Source organism: Callospermophilus lateralis, chromosome 18, assembly GCF_048772815.1.
Source record: "Callospermophilus lateralis isolate mCalLat2 chromosome 18, mCalLat2.hap1, whole genome shotgun sequence".
NCBI classification, from domain to species: Eukaryota; Metazoa; Chordata; class Mammalia; order Rodentia; family Sciuridae; genus Callospermophilus; species Callospermophilus lateralis.
In genome coordinates, this window is record NC_135322.1 from 12,078,766 (window position 1) to 12,096,415 (window position 17,650).

The window sequence follows — 17,650 nt, forward strand, 5'->3', positions numbered from 1 at the left end:
GTTGGGGCGATGATTGCACAAACATAATTTTTAAATCACTGACCTATAACCTTAAGATTTGTGCACTTTACTGTATGAAAGGTGATCTCAGTACAGATTAGCATAGAGCTGCCATGGCCTCCCTTCAGATTCCAGATGTGTTGCCTCCTAGGTGTGTGACCATAAGCAAATTGCTTTCCCTCTCTGTGCCTCATACCTTGTGAATATTAAATGAGCTAAGACACTCAGAGTGCTTTAGAAGGGGTGTCAATGAATTACAATCATCGCCATCATCACATCATGGTCTCCTAGGGTCCTATTCCAACACAAGGCCCACCACCTCTGCCATCCCAAGACTGAGTCCCCTCCATCTCCCTGTCCTCACCCCATAATCCCATCACCTGGCCAATTCCAGCTGCTCTTCCTCTAACTTCTGTGAATGATCCTGTGACCCTGAGATTCCATGACTCCCAAGTGGTGGGTGTCAGGCTAAAGTGGGCTCAAGTGAATCACCCAGCAGCGAGCCCTGAGAGAGGACTCCATCCCACCCAGGGCCCCAGCCAGAAAGCAAGCAGAACACAAGGCCCACTTCTCTCTCCCCACTGATATATTTGATAATTGTCCAGAACCAGAGATGGCATCAGCCGTTGGGGGGTGGGGGGTGGCTGAGGGGGAGTAAAAAAGAGCCCAGGGAGGGGGTTGGGGGAGGCAGGAGAGGGCCGAGGAGGGGAGAGAGACACAGAAAAGAGGGAGGAGGGAGGCCAGGGCCGTGGAGGAGAGAAGCCAGTCAGAGGGAGGGGCGAGAGGTGATCGAGGGGGTGCCAAGGGGGGACCACAGGGAGAGAGGGTCCCTCCCCCAGAATACAAAATGGGGGGTCCGGAGGGGACGTCCTGGGCTTGGGGGATAGGGAGGGGGTGGCGACGTGGCAGGGCTGAGGTCAGTAGTAGGTTTCTTTCTCCACCCAACCTGGAGAGACAAAGAGGCGAGTGAGAGATGGAGACAGGCAAAGGGAGGGAGGGAGACAGTACACATGACGTGAAGACAAAGACGAAAAGGACAGACACACAGACACCCTCTGAAAGAGGGATGGGAAGAGGAAGAGAGGGAAGGAGCCTTCGGAAGGTGATGGAGGGAGATGCCCCATGTATGAGCGCCCCCTGGAGGCTCCTCCGGCCTGCCCCCCAGGCCCACCCCACAGCCTCACCCCCTGGGTTCCTGCGCAGGATGAGTTTGCGGATTTCGTCATAGACGAAGATGAGGAAACTGTAGGGGAAGGCACAGAACCACCAGCTGGGCCTGCAGAGGGAGAGGAGGGCGTGAGTCCAGCGATGGGAGGGCTAGTCTCCCATAACCCTCTGGGCCCTGGGCCCTTTCTGGGGCCTGGGGGCTACAGAGTCCCCTTCCTGCACCTCCATGAGGATAGCCTATGGGGGAAGGTTGGTGGCATCAAAACAGAGGTGGCAATGGGGGAGACATAGGGTGTCCAGAGAGACATGGGAGAGATGGGGCCAGAGATCCATGGCTGAGGCCTGGGGCTGGCGGCTCAGTCTGTGAGCACGTCCCTTAAGTAAGGGCTCCAGGAGGGTGTGCAGATGGGCGGGTCCTGGGGGCCCAGGACACTCACTTGAGGGGGTACATGCGAAGGGCCACATCCATGCCAGGGCAGTAGGACAGGAAGGCAGCGAGGGCCGTCTCCTCAAATAAGCCGAAGATCAAGATCTTGTTCCTGGAGACACAGATGAGGCAGGGCTTGGCCCAGGAAGCCCGGCACCCCGGCACCCCCAGCCCACAGAGACAGAGACAAGGATGCAGACACGCAGGCACAGCAAGCGGCAGATGGAGAGAGGCAGCCCCAGAGACAGCGATGTGTCCATAGAGAGGTGCAGAGACCCAGAGAGGAGACTTCCCCGAGAGGGAGAGAGGCTCACAGAGACAGAGACGTGGAGAGAGAGTGACGCAGAAAGAGAGGGAGGGACAGACACACAGAGGCAGTGAGTGGTATAAAAAGGCAAAGCAGGTCTGGGGACCTGCACACGTGACCCTTGAGAAGAAGGCAGCTCAGAGGCAAGGGGAGGGACACAGACAGACAGAGGGACAGGGCAGATGGCTGCGCGGCCTCCTCGTGGCACTGGCCCTTACTTCATGCCCTGCTGGAACACTGAGTTCCTCCGGGTCTTGCAGATGATCAGATCCGCCCACTGGACCACCACGATGCTCACAAAGAAGGCCGTGTGGCACGTGAACTCCACCACCTTCCTCTGCTCGTAGGTCTGTGGAGGAACCACAAGGATGCAGGTGTCATCATGTGACCGTGGCCCAGGCTACTGCCCCACTCCCTGCATGGGATCCCCAGGATCTCAGATGTGTCTCCCCTCTCGGGGCTCATAGCTCTGGGGCAAGAGGCAGATGTTTGAGGAAAGAGAAAGGGTCAGGGCTCCTGGTGGTCTCCCAGGGATCAGGAAGAGGAGGAGGGACAGCAGCCAGGCTTAGAAGGGACAGACAGAAACAGGGAAGAAGGGCTGGCAGGGTCAGGAGGGTTGGCAGTTAGGACATGTCACCTAGAGTGTGCTGGGCCCAGAGCTCAGGACACCCCATGTGCTGGGCAAGGGTCTGGTGCTGCCCCTGGGGTGGAGCGGTCATTGTAGAATTTGACCCCTACGTGGCCGGGACAGCTTGCCTGAGGCTCTTCTGTGGCTTGGAGGATGCCCACCAGCCCTGCTCACCCACTGCTGCCCGTAACTGTCCTCCAGGTCGTTGACGGTGCGGTCATCCCAGTTGAGTCGGATGCCCACCAGGTTGCTGGGTAGGAAGCCATTTTCTGCCAGGATCACAAAGTAGGAGAAAAAGCCACCAAGAGCCTGGATCATTCCTGGGGAGGAGAGCAGGGTGCCAAGGAGAGCTCAGAGCTCATGTGCCAGCGCACCCTGAGACTCTTGGTGGCCTGTGGGTTGCCTTGGTCCTCTTGCCCAAGCCATGTCATCTGGAGATCTTGGTGGTGAGGCCCTGAGATGGCCACTCAGGTCAAGGACCTCAGGGAGGGGCTCTTCCCAGTGGATAACCTGGGAGCTCTCTGCCACCTGACCCAGGCCACCTGAATACTGTAACATCCTTGAGGACCCTGGGCTTGACTGTTAGGCTCTCTATGGAGGAATGACCTCCCCAGGTCTCTGGCCACTGCCACAAAGCCTCTGCTTTGCTAGAACACTCCCGGGAACTCCTGTCCTGCACCTCTAGAACTCTGCACACAGCAGGGATGAGCAGGCAGAGAGGGTGGGGTTCCAGCCCTGCTCCCAGAGAGCCCCCAGGCTGATCCTGCCCCTCTTCCACCCTGCTAAGTGAGCACCAGGCTTCTGAGAGCTGCTGTGGCAGCGTCAGTGGGTGGCCCCAGCCCTCACCGATCTGCCCATAGGCCATGCTGATGAGTCGCTCATTGACCAGCTTGTCTGTCCGAGGGTTCCTGGGCTGTCTCTTCATGATGTCGCTCTCAGCAGCCTCATAGGCCAAGGAGATGGCAGGGACCTGGGTGGGAGAGGCTGGGTGAGTAGGGATGGGAGGACTCTGCCCTCCCAGGCCTAGGGGTGGCCATGGGACTCACCATGTCTGTGCCCAGGTCGATACAAAGGATGGTAATGGTGCCCAGGGGCAGCGGGATGTTGGCCATGATGAAGAGCAGGAAGGGCGTGATCTCGGGGATGTTGCTGGTGAGGGTGTAGGCGATGGACTTCTTCAGGTTGTCAAAGATCAGGCGGCCTGTGGAGAACAGGGGTTGGTTCAGAGCTTGGACGCTCCTGCCAGGGAGCCTCGTGTCCTGGCCCTCCCTTCCAACCCACCCACCTACCACCTTCACACACAGACCTGTGACCACGTTGCCCTTGCTCAACCATCTTGAAATACACCACTGGTGGATGTCTGTCTGGCAGTTTCTGTCTAAGCTAAACATCTCCCTTCTCCATTGACCCTGTAACCCCACTTCCAGGTCTATACCCAAGAGAAATGAGCATTTATGTACACAAGAAATCAAGTTCAATAACGTTCACCATAGCTTGATTCATAACGGCCAAAAACCAGAGCCAACCCAGTGCCATGGCAGGTGAGTGGGTGAAAGAATCAGAATATCCAGACCACGGAACACAGCCCAGCACGGAAAGAAAGGAGCCACGGGTGCAGCCACCCCACGGCTGAATCTCAGGTGTTACTGAGTGAGAAAAGCCAGACCCTAGAGCTTCCAGACTGTGCTCCCACGCAGCTGAGGTCTGCCATGAATCCATGGAGCTGCAGGTCAGGGGAGTGCTATTTCTAGAAGGGCGATACAGACTGGGAGGAGACACACTTGAATGGGAGGTGGGTGTGTTTTCTCTAGTGATTGGAGCCTGGTGGTCACTCAGGAGTGTATGTGTGCCAAAATCTGTCATCACCTTACTCAGGTAAGTGTTTTATACATCAAAAATGGGATCAGGCCTGGCACAGTGGCAAGTACCTGTAACCCCAGAGGCTAAGGCAGGAGAGTGGCAAATTGAAGACCAGTCTGGGAAACTTATGAGACCCTGTCTCAAAATAAATAATAAGCCAGGTGCAGTGGTGCAAGCCTGAAATCCCAGAATCTTGGGAGGCTTAAAGGCAGGAGGATTGCGAGTTCAAAGCCAGCGTCAGCAATGACAGGGAGCTAAGCAACTCAGTGAGACCCGTCTCTAAATAAAATACAAAATAGGGCTGGGGATGTGACTCCTTAGTCGAGTGCCCCTGAGTTCAATCCCAGGTACCTTCCCCCCAAAAAATAAATAAAAAATAATCTGGGCACCCTGGTGCCCACCTGTAATCCCAGTGTTTTGGGAGGCTAAAGCTGGAGGATTGCAAGTTTGAGGCCAGTGTTAGCAACTTAGAGAGACCCTGTCTCAAAATAAAAAATAAAAAGAGCTGGGGATGTAGCTCCATGGTTAAGCACCCCTGGGTTCAATCCCTGGTACCAAAAAATAAAAATAAAAAATTAAACCACACTAAGTTATCATCTAAGATTGGCTATTAACAAAAAGATTAAAAGGGGAGAACATGGAGAAAAAGGAAACTCTTGCACACTGTAGGTGGGAATGTAAGTTAGTACAGCCATTATAGAAAACAGTTTGGAGGTTCCTCAAAAAATTAGTAATGGAACTACCACATGATCCAGCAATCCTACTCCTGAGTCTATATCCAAAGGAAGGGGAACCAGTCTATTGAAGAGACATCAGCATTGCCATGTTTATTGTAGCACTCTTCCCAGTAGGCAAGGCTTGGAATCAACCTAGGTGTCCATCAATGGAGGAATAAATAAAGTGTGGTCCAAACACAATGGAATACTATTCAGCCAGAAAAAGGATGGAATTCTGTCATTTGCAAAAACATGGATGGATTGGAGATCATTATGTGGAGTAAAATAAGCCAGGCACAGAAAGACAAATACCATATGATCTCACTCATATACGGAATCTAAAAATATTGACCTCAGGGCTGGGAGTATAGCTTAGTGGTAGAGTGCTTGCCCAGTATGTACACCACACACACACACACACACACACACACACACTCACACACACACACACACACACACAAAGGTGACCCCATAGAAGTTGACATGGGGAAGGATGGGGAGACACTGATTGATAAGTGCTAACTTACAGTTAGAGGAGTAAGGGGCTAAGGGTGTGCCTGAGGCCCTGGGCTCAATCCCCAGGAAAGAAAGAACGAAAGAAAGAAAGAGAGAGAGAGGGAGGGAAGGAAGGAAGGAAGGAAGGAAGGAGTAGTAGGAAACTCTGGTGTGCCTTCTTTGCACAGCTGGGTGACTCCAGATACCAATTATGTATTGCATATCTCAGAAAGCTAGAAGAGTCAGGCGTGGTGGCACATGCCTACAATCCATGAGCGTTTCCCCTGTGAGGAAGAGGTAGTTGGTGAGGAGCCTACAATCCCAGTGACTCAGGAGGCTGCGGCAGGAGGATTGCAAGTTTGAGGCCAGCCTCAGCAATTTAGCAAGGCCCTTAGCATGTTAGTGGGACCCTGTCTCAAAATTTAAAAAAATAAAAAGGTCTGGGGATGTAGCTTAGTAGTCAAGCACCCCTGGGTTCAATCCCCAGTACAAATAAATAAATAAAACTAGAAAAGATACTGAATGGTTTTGCCATGAAGAAATGACAAGTGTTTGAGGAGACACGCATGCTTAACCTGACTTTAACACTGCACCATGTATGCATATATGGAAACATCACATGGTACCCCACTAATAGGTGTCATTTTCATGTATCAGTTAAAAAAATAAAAAGTCTAGGCCCCGATGGCTGCAGAGGACTGGATCCTTTGGTCACCTTTGTGTAATGAAGAGCTCTGGGTGCCCCCACCTGACAGCCATTCTCTCTCCTGGCAACGTGCTGCTCCTCACCAACTACCCCTTCCTCATGGGGGAACTGCTCATGGGTGAAAGGGCGACTTGGTCTGCTTCCACACAAACCAGAGCGTGGCAGTGGGTGGGGAAGAAACCAGATGAGCTAGCAGGGGATTCACGATGCCATCCACTCTACTTTCGGTATCTGAAACTTCCCCTAAAGGTAGTTACACTCCCTGCCTCCCCTTTAGAGAGTCCTTCCTGGTCCTCTGTCTGGATAGGACTCTTGTAATTAGCTCTCACAGAGCCCTGTTTTCTTCCCACCTATCACAGTTGTAATTATGTGTTTGTTGGCTGCCTTGAGTAAGGGGGTCTCTCTGGACCTGGGAGAGCAGGGACCACATCTGCACTGCTCACAGCTGCACGCCTGGCATCTGCAGGGTGCACATGGTAGGAGCCTGTGAGCATCTGGACCGAATGGGAATGGGATCTGTGGGCATGTGCACTGCACATGCATAGAAGATGGCTGACTGGAAAGTTAGCCGGGGTTGGGGACACAGGAGACAGAGTAAGGGCACTTAATTTGTTACATAGGAGATGAGGGTAAGGGCACTTGTCACTTGGAGTTGGTTTCACTGTGAACTATTTTTTTTTTTTTTTTTTTACAGTAGCCACATTTTCAGATGGGGGAGATAAATAGAAAAAAAAAATCACCAAAGCACAAATAGCACTTATTTCTGTATGAGGTTTTCTGTAGTTCTGCATTTTCTATACTGATGAATTATTTTTGATGATCAGAAAAAAATGAAATATCAACTGGCCCCTTCACAAGAAGGAGCCTGCACCTGCCACACACCCCTCACCCACCTTGCTGGGGACAGCTCCCCCTGCCTGTGACTCCTGTCCCTGCATGTGGGGACTCCCAGCATGGCCCACTGATTCCATTCCCTTGTCCCTGCCCACTTAGGGAAACTAGCTGAACCCCCAGCCCAGGAGAGGCCAGGCCTCCAGAGCCTCCAGGACTGTGTGCTTCCCAGTGGCTGCACTGGAGAGGACTTTTACATGATTCCAAGTCGGCCTGGTCCACCAGACCATACTGTGCGGGGCCACACAGGGACCCGGAAATGCATCAGCTCTGAGCCAGAGAGCAGGGAGGACTGAAAAGGGCAAGCTCAGGTGCCCGCTGCACTCTGCAGTCCCTGCATCTCCGGACTGCTCTCCTCACCCTCCCGGCCCTTTCAGTGACCCAAGTCTCCAGAGTCACTGCCAGCCACTCACCCTCTTCCACACCCGTGACAATGGAGGCAAAGTTGTCATCCAAGAGAATCATGTCGGCTGCCTGCTTAGAGACATCAGAGCCAGCAATGCCCATGGCCACCCCAATGTCAGCTTTCTTCAGAGCAGGGGAGTCGTTCACACCATCGCCAGTCACGGCCACAATTGCTCCCTGGCAGGGGAGAGGGTGAGGGTGAGACCCAGGGGTCCAGGTCCCCCAGCTCCTCCCCCCTCAGACCCAGGTCAGAGCCCACCTGTCTCTGACAGCCCTCCACGATGATGAGCTTCTGCTGTGGGGAGGTGCGGGCAAAGACGATCTCAGTGTGGTTCTGTAGGATCTCGTCGATTTGCTCAGAGGTGAAGTCCTTGAGGTCAGTGCCGTGGATCACACAGGCCTTGGCATCCCTGAGAAGAGCAGGAAGAATGAGTGTTCCAGGACAAGGCAGACGGACAGACAAAGAGACAGATGGGCAGCACCATGGACAGGAGAGCCAGCAGTTCAGGGCTGAGAAAGGAAGAGGTCTCTGGGGGGCAGAGATGAAGGTACATGGGGGAGTGGGGCAGGAGGAAGACCTCAGGAAGGACTGAGGGGCACTGAGGTAGAGGATTGTGGGTACTAGACAGGTAGGAAAGGTGACAGCCACAGGTGGGCATGAGGACGTATGGGGCTCCATCAAATCCTCTGAGATAGCAATTGTTAGGCAGCCTATTTTATTTTATTTTTCAGCACTTTAATATGTGTCTATGTATACACACATGTATATACATATTTTTTTCAGTTATTGATGGACCTTTATTTATTTATTCATATGGGGTGCTAAGAATTGAACCCAATGCCTCACACATGGAGGCAAGTGCTCTGCCCCTGAGCCACATCCCCAGCCCCTATTTTATTTTATTTTTGATGCTGGGGATGGAGCCAGGGCCTCGTGCACGCTGGGCAAGTGCTCTACCACTGACTGCACCCCCAGCCCTAGTTGCCTCACCCCTGCCCTAGTGAGGAGGAAAATGAGGGTCAGGGAAGCTAAGTGACCTGCCCAAGGTCACACGGTGATGAGTGGCCATGCTGGGAGGTGATCCACACCGTGCTAACCCCTGTGGCTATGGCACCAGGCAGCCACCTTCACACCAGGCAGCACCTGGATGGGCCCCAGGTGCTGAGCAAACAGAGGAATCCCCAAAAGAAAGGGGGTGAGCAGCCCAGAGGGAAGCTGGACCAGACAGATGCCTTGTGGAGATGGCCCTGATAGCTCTCCTGTGTCCCCAGCTCAGCGAGGTGGCTCACCGTGGGTTGACCTGGCTGACGGGGATGTTAAGTCGGGCGGCGATGTCCTCCACAGTTTCATTGCCCTCGGAGATGATGCCCACACCCTTGGCGATGGCCTTGGCTGTGATGGGGTGATCGCCTGTGACCATGATGACCTGCAGGCATTGCTCTTTAGGGTCGGTCTGATCTCCCCCCAGTGTTCTCCCTGTAGTCCCCAGCTCCCTCCGGCCATACCTTGATGCCTGCGCTCCGGCATTTGCCCACGGCGTCAGGGACGGCTGCCCGGGGAGGGTCAATCATGGACATGAGGCCCACGAAGCAGAGGTTGTCTGTGGTGAAGTTCACGTCATCACAGTCGAAGGCGAAGCCCTTGGGGAACTGCTCCTCGGGTAGGTAGTAATGGCAGAAACCTGGAGGCCGGGTCAGGGTTGTGGACATGAGCTGTCTGGATCCCGGGCCATCAATCTTCCCAGCAAGTCAACTCTCCTTTCCTAAAGGTGCCTCCCCTCTCCTCCATCCATGCCTGAAGCCACTCAGCCGCAGTGCATGCTGGGAGTCCCTCTTTTGAGCCAGGCCAAGCTCTGGGCAGCATCACACCCCTCTTTGGCCCTAAGGAGCCCAAAGAACTGGCCCAGCCCCTGCCCCACAATCGTGCCCCACCCACAGTGCGTACCGAGCACGCGCTCGCCCAGGCCCCCGAGCTCCAGGTAGGCATTTTGGAAGGCTTCCTTCATCTCCTCGTCCAGTGGCTGCTCCTTGCCCTGCAGCAGGATCGTGGAGCAGCGGTCCAGGATGCGTTCGGGGGCGCCCTTCATCACCAGCAGGTATCGGTTGTCATTGGGGTCCTCGGTCTCATGGATGGATAGCTGAGAAGCACAGAGGCAGATGTGCCCCAGCCACACGGGAAGCTGGAGGCCACCACACCCAGACGGGAGAGCACTGTCCCAGCCCCAAAGAGCCATGGTGGAAGGACAGATGTCCACCGGGGCTCCCCCAAAGGGCACTGCCCACATTGCTCTCCCCTAGACAGATGTTTTCTGTTTCTTGGAGTCTTAGGGAGCTCTCTGCTCTTCCTGCCTCTGTCTCTCCATCTCTGTCTCCTTCAGGAATCCCAGAGTGGGTTACCTGCCCTCTCTCTCTGCCTCACTCTAGTCCTTCTCTTCCCTCACCTGAACTAGCGCTAAATCTGCTCAGTTAGCCTCTAAAATGCACCCAAAGTCTGGACTGTCCTCCCCCCACCGGCTGCTGTCCCCACCCATGGCCCAGCTACCATCATCCAACACAGGGATCCCCAGATCTCCCCTTCCCGTGGCAGTCAGCTGGAGGTGCAGCCTTGTGGGAGAGAGCTTGCCTAGCATGCATGAGGCCCTGGGCTCCATCCCCAGCACCAACAAAAATCTGAGAGTTTCCCCCAAAATTGAACAGATTATGATATAAACTGGCAACCTCAGAAAGGAATGCAAATGCGTGTCTGCACAAAAACGTGTCCACAAATGTCCACAGTAGCACTACTCAAGAGCCAAAGGGTGGAAACCCAAAGGTCTGCGAGTGAATGAGTGGGTAAACACAGTGTGGTCTACACATACAACAGAACACTGGTCCAGCACCAAGAGGAAGGAAGCTCGGATACACAGCATGGCTAGATCTTGAAAGCAAGATGCTTCCGTGAAAGAAGCCAGACAAAAAAGGCCGTGTGTTGTATGACTCCATTTTTATGAAGTGTCCCAAATAGGCAGATCCATAGAGACAGAAAGTAGGTTAGTGGTTGCTTAGGGCTAGGAGGGTGGAGGAAGAGGGGGTGGTGATAGCTAAGGGGTGCAGGGTTTCTTTCTGAGGTGATAAAAATGCTCTAAAACTGACTATGTAGGTGGTACGTGTATCTGTGAATAAATACACTAACTGTTGAGTTCCACACTTTAAATAGATGATCATGGCATGCGAATTATATCTCCATAAAGCTATTTAAAAGGATGTGAGTCAAGTCCTGTCTCTCCTCGGCTCAGAGCCCTCTCATTGGCTCACATCCTCCTCAGGGTAACAGCAAGTCCTCGCCATGGTCCAAGAGACCCCAAGGGCTCTGGCCTCACCTCCTACCCAATCCAGCTTCCAGGATGTTGTTCAGACAAGCCATGCTCCTGCCTGAGGGCCTTTGCACACACCATCTGCTGCCTGAACACCCTTCCCCCAGATACCTGCAAGGCTCCCTCCCTCAGCACAGTATTTCCTCATGACTTTGTCATTCCCTGTCTTCCAGCACTAGAGTGTCAGTTCCAGAGAGGAGGAACTTCACTGTTTTACTCTCTACCACGAGCACCCACAGGATCTAAAACACTGTCAATGTGGTGGCTGATCAAAAAAAGAAACTTGATGAAGGTGTGAAAGTTGCTGCTGTGGCCAAGGTCCCTGGCTGGTGTCCGCCCTCTGCTGGGCAGAGCTCTTTGCCCCTCTGCGTCTCCCTTCAACAGAGATCTCATGCTGCCTCTCACGCTCAGGTGCAGCCAGTCGCCCTCCCCACAGGCTGGGTACTGTCTTCCCATGTTACAGATGGGGAAATTGAGGCTATGCAAAGATTAGTATCTTGCCCAAAGCAGGACAGTAGGGCAGAGGCGACTGCTGTCCAGGTGTCATAGAGAAACCGAGGCCCAGGCAGGCCGCCCTGGAGAGCCCCAAGTTTGTACCTGGTATTTGTTGGTGGAGTTGAAGGGGATCTCAGCCACTTTCTTGTTGCGTTCACGCATCAGCTTCACAGAGCCGGAGGACAGCTCGATGCATTTGAGTAGGGCAGACTCAGAGGCATCCCCGGCCACATCCCTCTGTGGAGACAGAGTGTCGTTAGGGCAGGAGCATGGGGCAGAGTGGAGGACAGGGGGCCAAGGGGAGGCGGTGGCTGCACCCACCTTGAGCACAGGGATGTTGTCTTGACCGCCTTTGAAGACAGCACGGTTGCAGAGTCCTGCGATGTGGGACAGGGCCACCCACGTGTGTGAACTCTTGTCGAAGGAGGTGCCTGAAAGTGGAAGGAGCATGTGAGTAAGGGGCTCCCAAGGCCGGGTGCCCACCACCCCTTCCCTGGGCCCCCACCCACCTGACTGATCCTCAGTGGTGTCAGCCTCGTGGATCTGATTGTCAAACCACATGTGGGCCACCGTCATGCGGTTCTGGGTGAGGGTCCCCGTCTTGTCTGAGCAAATGGTGGATGTAGAGCCCAGGGTCTCCACAGCCTCCAGGTTTTTCACTAGACAGTTCTTCCGAGCCATGCGCTTGGCAGTCAGGGTCAGACACACCTGGGGGACGTGCAAGCACAGGTGAATTGCAGGTGGCAGCTGGTGCAGGGTGACCAATGTCCACAGCCCACCTGCCCAGCCCAAGGAGATTTCTGGGTGGCCTGAAAAGAACAGTACCACCCAGCACTCCTCCCTCCAGGTACAGACCCACAGAAACAGGCCCTATGCGCTCCTGGAGACACACACTAGAATGTTCACAGTCGCAAGCTTTATAATAGGCCAAACTGAAACAACCAGAGTCCACTCAGAGAAAGGAGATACTGGGAAAATCAGAGATGGAACACTATGCATCTGTATAAAAGGATAAATTATCACTGCCTCCAACTAAATGACTGAATGTGGGCTGTGAGTCCCAAGGTCAGGAGGGGACTGCTGGGGGACTCAACCTGGGAGTAGCTGACATGATGATGTGGGACCATTTGCATCATCAAATTGCATGTTCACAGTATATGCAGTCCTTTGTGCATGTATTATACACCAGCAAAGCCTTTTGACATGTGGATCTTTTTTTTTTTTTTTTTTTTGTACCAGGGATTGAACCCAGTGGCACTTAGGCACCATGTGAAATCCCCAGCCCTTTTTATATTTTATTTAGAGACAGGGTTTGCTGAGTTGCTTAGGGCTTTGCTAAATTGCTGAGGCTGGCTTTGAACTCATGATCCTCCTGCCTCAGCCTCCCAAGCTTCTGGAATCTTCACCATTTTTTTAATTTTTATTTTTTGTGGTGCTGGGGATTGAACCCAGGGCCTCGTGCATGTGAGGCAAGCACTCTACCAACTGAGTTATATCCTCAGCCCTAACATTTTTACTTTTTATTTTGAGACAGGGTCTTGTCAAGTTTCTGAGGTTCACAATGTACTTGCAATCCTCCTGCCTCAGCCTCCTGAGTGGCTGGGATTACATATGTGCACCACCATGCCTGGCTGTGTGGTAGTTTTGAATATGCTAATGTGGCAAGTCTTGCACCACACATTAAGTAGAATAAGGGAATCGAGGAGCAGAATAATATTCTTAGAGTGGCTCCATGTATTTTGAAAACAACATTAAGGGGACTGAGGTGGACTGATAGCTGGTAGTAGGAGGGAGACCATTTGTTTTTTTACACATGTGTTTGTTGGGTTTCCCCCGTCCCCGCATTGGTACTGGGAATTTAACCCAGGGTGCTTTACCACTGAGCTATATTCCCAACGCTTTTTATCGGAGACAGGGCCTCTCTGAGTTGCTGAGGCTGGACTCAAACTTGCAATCCTCCTGTCTCAGCCTTCCAAGTCTCTGGGATTGCAGGCACGAGGCACCACACCCAGCTGAGACCATTTACTTTTGAACTTGACCTATTCTTCAGATTTTTTGCATGAGTGTGCACATCTTAATTTTGTGAGTTAACTAACGTGATAGTATCGCAGACCTCTGAGTCCTGCAGTGGTTCTTAAGATGTTTGCTTGTGTTTTGTTTGTTCATTTGGATTAGGAGGCCCCTCTTTATTCAGGACTGGGAGGCCCAAGCTGTCCTTATCAAGAACACAGCCATCCAAGCCCTGCCCCTCCTCCCTCAGCCCCTGGAGCTCAGCCTTACAGTGACAGTGGCCAGCAGACCCTCTGGGACATTGGCCACGATGATGCCGATGAGGAAGATGACAGCCTCAAGCCAGCTGTACCCGAGAATGAGGGAGAGGATGAAGAAGGAGACGCCTAGGAAGACGGCCACACCGGTGATGAGCTGAATGAAGTGCTCGATCTCAATGGCAATGGGCGTCTTGCCCACCTCCAGGCCTGAGGCCAGGGTGGCAATGCGGCCCATGACAGTGCGGTCACCAGTGGCCACCACCACACCCCGAGCCGTGCCTATAGGATAAGAGGGTTAGGTCAGGTGAGATGAGGCTCAGGAAGGCTGATCCCTGAGGCCCATCCCCTTGCTTGCCCACCTGGGTGTCCCAAGCATGCCCCGCTCACCTTCTACGCAGTTGGTGGAAAAGAAGGTGATGTTCCGAGTCTCCAAGGGGTTGTCATGTGTGCAGTCGGGAGAGCGGGTCTGGGGCTCAGATTCGCCGGTCAGGGAAGAGTTGTCCACCTGCAGGTGGGGGCAGTGGAGATAAGGCTCAGTCCAGGGCCCAGGGTTAGAGGGCATGTGTCCAGGGGGGGATTAGGGTGAAGTCTGTGTCTCTGGAGGTGCCCAGCTGGGCCAGTGGCATCTGGGAGGCCGGAGAACAGGAACATGAAGGTGTGAAGGGTACCAGACTACTTGCCAAGGCCTAAGGTAACTGAGGGTCTCTTAGACCTGGGGCTGGGATCTGGACCCCCTGGGCCTGAAGGAGGAGGACTAGGTCTGTACCACTGAGCTGATGGAGGAGGGGTGGGGCCTGGCCCCATGGGTCTAAGGGAGCAGGGCTGAGGCCTGGACCCCTGGGTCTGAAGGAGGAGATCTGGGCCTGGACCCCTGGGTCTGAGGGAGCAGGGCTGAGGCCTGGCCCCATGGGTCTGAGGGAGGAAGCTGGGCCTGGCCCCCTGGGTCTGAGAGAGGAGGGCTGAGGCTTGGACCCCTAGGTCTGAGGGAGCAGAGATGGGACCTGGTCCTCTGGATCTGAGGGAGGAGATCTGGGCCTGGCCCTCTGGGTCTGAGGGAGGAGGGCTGGGCCTGGCCCCCTGGGTCTGAGGGAGGAGGGCTGAGGCCTGGACCCCTGGGTCTGAGGGAGGAGGCTGGGCCTGGCCCCCTGGGTCTGAGGGAGGAGGGCTGAGGCCTGGACCCCTGGGTCTGAGGGAGGAGGCTGGGCCTGGCCCTCTGGGTCTGAGGGAGGAGGGCTGGGCCTGGCCCCCTGGGTCTGAGGGAGGAGGGCTGGGCCTGGCCCCCTGGGTCTGAGAAAGGAGGGCTGAGGCCTGGACCCCTGGGTCTCAGGGAGGGGGGCTGAGGCATGGACCTCTGGGTCTGGGAGAGCAGGGCTGGGGCCTGGGATCCTGACTCCTGATTGAGGAGGACAGAGCTGGGACACAGGCCCACCTTGCAGCCATGGGCCGAGATGATTCGCAGGTCAGCTGGGACTCGGTCTCCGCCCTTGATCTCTACCAAGTCCCCAACCACCACCTCCTCAGCATTCACCTGCATCTTCTCACCTTCCCTGATCACCAGTGCTTGCTGTAGGGCAGAGCAGAGAAGAGTCACCTCCCAGACTCCCTCTGCCTGGAGGGTCACTCTGCATGACTCTCTGCCCACCTGCCCACACCCTTCTGGCCCTTCCCAGGGCATCCCTTACCTGGGGAACCATGTTCTTGAAGGACTCCATGATCTTGGAGCTCTTGGCCTCCTGGTAGTAGGAGAAGCAGCCAGTGATGATCACTACAGCTGCCAGCACAATGCCCAGGTACAGCTGCAGGGAGAGGCAGGGGCATGGGGTCATGGTCACCAGAGCCACTCCCCACCCGTGCCCACCCCATGTTTGTGGGGCTTCTGGGAAGGGAGCTTTCTATCAATGGGTTTGTATTTGTTCATTTGAATCTGTATATCTGAGTCTGTGTGTCTATCTGTCTGAGCCCCTCTTCCTGTATTTGTCTGTGTTTCAGTCTCTGGGACTGTCTCTCATGTGTGTGTCTGTCTGTCCATCCGTCTTCTTGCCTACGTTTAAGAATCAGAGTGTTTGCAACTGTCTGTCCATGTGTCTTTAGGTCTGTCTCTCTGTATACCTGGCCTTACATTTATTCGACACTGAATCTCTGTAGATCTCTATCTCTCTGTGTCTCTCTCTTGCAGTCTCTGTCTCTGTTGGTCTGTTTCTGTTTGACAGTCTGCATCTGTGTGTCTGTCTGTGCTCATGTGTCTGATCCACTTGGTAGTGTTTGAATCTGTGCCCTAGTGCATCCACTGTGTTCATCCTATAGGTATATGTAGGCCCATGTGCGAGGACCACTTTGCAGCTGTGTGTGGCTCTGACTCCAGGCATGGCAACTGTGGAGATCGTGTCTTTTGTTGGGCAGATGGGCTCTGACCCATCAGCAAGTACCTGGGTCTCTACCTGAGTACACTCACTGACTCTCGGGGTATTTAACAGGCTGTGACCACTTGATAGTGGCCATCCCTAAGGTTGCTGAGATGACCCAGCCTGGGGACAGAACCTCAGCTCATACCTCCTGCTGTGTGACCTTAGACAAGTTACTTGGCCTTTCCGAGCCTCTGATTTCCTTGTACGTGATCTGGTTCTCTCATTGGTCATTATGAGAGTCAGAGGAGGAATGCAGGATTTGGAAAGTCTAAAGAGACCGGGAGGCCTGAGGGGTGGGTAAGGTGTGTTCCTAAATGTGTGAGGCTTTGGAGGGGATAGAGAGCACTCACATTGTCACCAGAGGGGTCATCTTCAGTGCCTGCCTGGATGCCATAGGCCAGGAAACAGAGGATGGCCCCAATCCACAGCAGAATGGAGAAGCCCCCGAAGAGCTGGCGGCAGAACTTGACCCATTCTGGGGTGGTAGGCGGTGGCGTGAGCGCGTTGGGCCCATCCCGGGCCAGGATCTCCTGGGCTTTGCTGTGCGTCAGACCCTGGGGGACACACAGAACCCTCCCTGAGCAGCCCTGCATCCCAACCCACCCTGGTACCCAGGCATCCAGGACACCAGGCCCTGCCCTCCTCCCTCAGACTCCGGGGTCCAGGCCCCCGTGCTGACCCAGCGGCCCTCACCTGCACGCAGTCCGTGTTGTATTTCCGGCAGACCTCTTCCACGGACATCTTGTGCTCTGTCTGAGGATGGAAAGAGAGGAGACGTGAAATGGGGCCTACCTCGGGGCGAGGGGGAGCTCTGGAGGGCACAGGCGTGAGGTGGGGCTTACCATAGCCACCTCCTTCTTGAGGTCATCCAGGTCCCGGCGCTCCTTGGCCTTGCTCTTCTTGGGCGAGCCCTTGTCATCTTTTTTGTCCTGCGAGGTGGCGACACGATAGCTGTCAGAGCCACCAGACTGCGGGCGAGAAGGGATTCCAGAGGGACACTGGCCCTGCGAACCCTGCCTCTCCTGCTGGCCTGTGTTTCTCTATCTCGGGGTGGGGCTGTCTCTGGGGCTCTCCATCTGTCACTGAGTTCTCTCTGTCTCTGCCTGGTGGCTCTGGGCATCTCTCAGAACCCCTGAGTCTGGTCATCCGACTGCCCTCACAGTCTCTGGCTCCAAGCATCTCTGGAACTGTGTCCCTGAGAGTCTCCCTGTGGCTTCTGTCTTTCTCTCTCTGACTCCATGGGTCTGTCTCTGTCTCTGTCTTTTTATCTCTGTGCGTATCTTCCTGTCTCTCCCTCTCTTTGGGTCCATCCAAACTTCCTGTGCTCTGTCTCTTTCTAGGTCTGGCTTTATGCCTAACTTTGTGGTCCCTCTGTCTGTCTGTCTCTTGATCCATCCCACCAGATTTATTCGTGCGTCTGTTTTATTGCTGTCTTAGTCTCCATCTCTTTATCTCTCTTATCTTGTATCCTTATCCCTCCAAAGCTGTTTCTCTCCCTTGGTCTTTCTCCCATCACTTTAGTTCT

At 54.3% G+C, this 17,650-nt stretch overlaps 1 protein-coding gene across 4 annotated transcripts; it reads right to left on the reverse strand.

Moving 5' to 3' along the window:
• Nucleotides 1-917: 917 nt before the first annotated feature.
• On the reverse strand, nucleotides 918-16,878 carry Atp1a3 (ATPase Na+/K+ transporting subunit alpha 3). 4 transcript variants are annotated; one of them, XM_076839700.1, is made up of 21 exons: nucleotides 16,819-16,878; nucleotides 16,476-16,679; nucleotides 15,403-15,516; nucleotides 15,150-15,284; nucleotides 14,108-14,225; nucleotides 13,731-13,999; nucleotides 11,960-12,158; nucleotides 11,772-11,881; nucleotides 11,553-11,687; nucleotides 9,548-9,740; nucleotides 9,109-9,284; nucleotides 8,893-9,029; nucleotides 7,862-8,012; nucleotides 7,611-7,779; nucleotides 3,576-3,730; nucleotides 3,376-3,499; nucleotides 2,704-2,849; nucleotides 2,120-2,250; nucleotides 1,605-1,706; nucleotides 1,185-1,270; nucleotides 918-946 (listed from the first exon to the last, which is right to left on the reverse strand). In XM_076839700.1, exons 1-21 carry the CDS (start codon nucleotides 16,864-16,866, stop codon nucleotides 918-920), a joined length of 2,931 nt encoding a protein of 976 aa, XP_076695815.1. In that variant the 5' UTR covers nucleotides 16,867-16,878. The 4 variants fall into 4 exon arrangements, with proteins under 4 accessions (XP_076695815.1, XP_076695814.1, XP_076695817.1 ...); XM_076839699.1 differs by having other exon boundaries at nucleotides 1,185-1,276; XM_076839702.1 differs by lacking the exon at nucleotides 16,476-16,679 and having other exon boundaries at nucleotides 1,185-1,276.
• Nucleotides 16,879-17,650: the final 772 nt, after the last annotated feature.

Coding starts and splice junctions, on each gene's coding strand:
- Atp1a3 (XM_076839699.1), bottom strand. CDS start 16,866: ATGTCCGTGGAAGAGGTCTGCCGGAAATACAACACGGACTGCGTGCAG. Junction 14,000..14,107: donor TTCCACCAACTGCGTAGAAG/GTGAGCGGGGCA, acceptor CTTATCCTATAG/GCACGGCTCGGGGTGTGGTG. Junction 2,850..3,375: donor CATGGCCTATGGGCAGATCG/GTGAGGGCTGGG, acceptor TCTCCTCCCCAG/GAATGATCCAGGCTCTTGGT.